General features: G+C 39.7%; 1 protein-coding gene across 1 annotated transcript; it reads right to left on the bottom strand.

Annotated features, from left to right (window-relative positions):
- Positions 1-781: 781 nt before the first annotated feature.
- On the bottom strand, positions 782-1,786 carry LOC138875573 (uncharacterized). Its single transcript, XM_070154411.1, has one exon. The coding sequence runs from the start codon at positions 1,784-1,786 to the stop codon at positions 782-784; it is 1,005 nt and encodes a 334-aa protein (XP_070010512.1).
- Positions 1,787-2,524: the final 738 nt, after the last annotated feature.

Below are 2,524 nucleotides of genomic sequence, written 5' to 3'. Positions count from 1 at the left end.
ATTTTAGACTATTCTAGAGTTAGAGCACTATGTAGTGATCCTTAGCTTGTGATTCATGGGTTTTCAGGTCTTAGAAGTATGTATTAGTTTGAGAGTTAAATATTGTGTATGCCGAGCGGCACTTTTAAATACTGTTTTATTTCCCTACTTATATCATAAACTGTTTTATCTCTACAATTTGGTTTATCTTCCGTAATTTAGGCTTACCTAGTTGTAAAGACTAGGTGTCATCATGGCGGTTCATGGAAGCGAAGCGGGGTCGTGACAAGTTGTCTGATATCCCAAATGAGCAAAAGGCAATTTCTCATGCCATTGTCTAGACCCTTGGACCATCTTTCTAAGAATCTTCTTGATGTTCTTATTCGCAGTTTCAACAGCCCATTAGCTTTGGGGCGGTAAGGAGTAGAATTGTGATGCTCAATTTTTAATTGTTCGGATACCTCTTTCATCAGATGACTATTCAAATTAGTAGCATATCTGCAATAATGGTTTTTGGAATACAGAAACGACAGATGATGTTGAAGTGAACAAAGTCTACTACTGCTTTCTTGATAATTGCTTTCAATGTAATAGCTTCCACCCATTTAGTGAAGTAATCAATTTCGACCAAGATGAATCTATGAACATTTGAAACTTTTGGCTCAATTGGGCTAATGACGTCCATTCCCCAAGCAATAAAAGGCCAAGGAGTCGACATAGGATATAACTCTAAAGGAGGCAAGTGAATCAAATCCCTATGAATCTGACACTGGTGGCACTTGCTAACAAAACGAAAGCAATCTCACTCCATAGTAAGCCAATAATATCCTGTACGAAGGATTTTCTTTGCTAGAACATATACATTCATTTGTGGACCACAAACTCCCGAATGCACCTCATTCACAATCATTTCAGCTTCTTTGGCATCCACACATCTCAATAAATTCAAATCCGGGGTTCTTTTGTATAGGATTTCCCCAATCAAAAAGAAACCATCAGAGAGTCGCCTAATAGTTCTCTTTTGATCCCTATTAGCATGTTCCGCATATTCTCTTGTTTTCAGAAACTGTTTAATATCACGGTACCATGGTTCACCGTCTAGTTCTGCTTCAATTGTATTGCAATAACCATGTAGATCCCGAATTTGAATTTCTAGTGGGTCAATGTGAGTATTACCCGGATATGGAAATATTGAGGCCAGGGTGGCCAAGGCATCAGCTAATTCATTATGAAACCTGGGAATGTACCTGAACTCGATGGACTTGAACCTTTTGCTAAGTTCTTCCACACATTGTCTATATGGAATGAGCTTGATGTCTCGAGTCTCCCAATCACCTTGAGCCTTCCGAATAAACAAATCTGAATCTCCCATCCCCAGCAGTTCATGCACATTTAGGTTTATTGCCATATTGAGACCCATGATGCAAGCTTCATATTCTACTGTGTTGTATGTCCATAAGAAATGAAGTCTCGCTGTGGCAGGGTAATGTTGCCCAGTAGGTGATACAAGAATTGCCCCAATCCCTACGCTTTTGATGTTGACAGCCCCATCAAAGTATAGTTTCCAAAATTGACTGTCATCTTGGACTGCATCTTCAACTAAATTAACCTCTTCATCTGGCAAGTATGTGTTCAAAGATTCATACTCATCATCAATCGGGTTTTCTGCCAGATGATCAGCCAAAGCTTGTGCCTTCATGGCAGTGTGAGTGACATAAACAATATCAAACTCTGTGAGCAAGATTTGGCACTTTGCCAATCTGCTAGTTGGCATCGGCATTTGAAGAATGTACTTTAGGGGATCCATTTGGGATATGAGGTAAGTTGTATAGGCCAAAATATAATGCCTAAGCTTCTGAGCAACCCAGGTTAAGGTACAACATGTCCTTTCCAAAAGAGTGTATTTGGCCTCATAAGTGGTGAACTTTTGCTCAAACAATATATTGCTTGTTCCTTTTTGCCTGTGGCATCTTAAGGACCCAGAACACAACCAAAGGAACTATCCATTACTGATAAATATAAAAATAGAGGCCTACCAGGTTTCGGCGGGACCAAAACAGGGGCATTTGACAAATATTCCTTGATCTTATCAAAAGCTACTTGGCACTCATCTATCCACTTGATAGCGGCGTTCTTTTTCAACAACTTGAAAATAGGCTCACATGTGGTTGTAAGTTGCGCAATGAACCTGCTGATGTAGTTCAACCTCCCGAGTAAACTCTTGACTTCTTTTTTATTCTTCGGGGGAGGCAGCTCTCGAATGGTCTTTATCTTGGAGGGATATAACTCAATGCCTCTTCGACTAACTATAAAACCCAAAAGCTTCCCAAAAGGAACACCCAATGCACATTTGGCTGGATTGAGTTTGAGATTGTACCTTCTTAGCCTTTTGAAAGAACTTTTTCACGTCTTGCACATAATCATCTTGTGTTCTAGACTTAATGATCACTTCATCAACATACACATCAATCTCTTTGTGCATCTGTCATGGAATATGGTAGTCATGGACCTCATGTAAGTTGCTCCTGCATTCTTCAAACCAAAT

The sequence above is a fragment of the Nicotiana sylvestris genome, chromosome 8 (assembly GCF_000393655.2).
Source record: "Nicotiana sylvestris chromosome 8, ASM39365v2, whole genome shotgun sequence".
Lineage (NCBI taxonomy): Eukaryota > Viridiplantae > Streptophyta > Magnoliopsida > Solanales > Solanaceae > Nicotiana > Nicotiana sylvestris.
The sequence above is the reverse complement of the archived record's forward strand: the minus strand, read 5'-3'. Positions and strand labels throughout refer to the sequence as shown.

Excerpts from the sequence above, each read along its gene's own strand:
- LOC138875573 (XM_070154411.1), bottom strand. The coding sequence starts at position 1,786 with ATGGATCCCCTAAAGTACATTCTTCAAATGCCGATGCCAACTAGCAGA.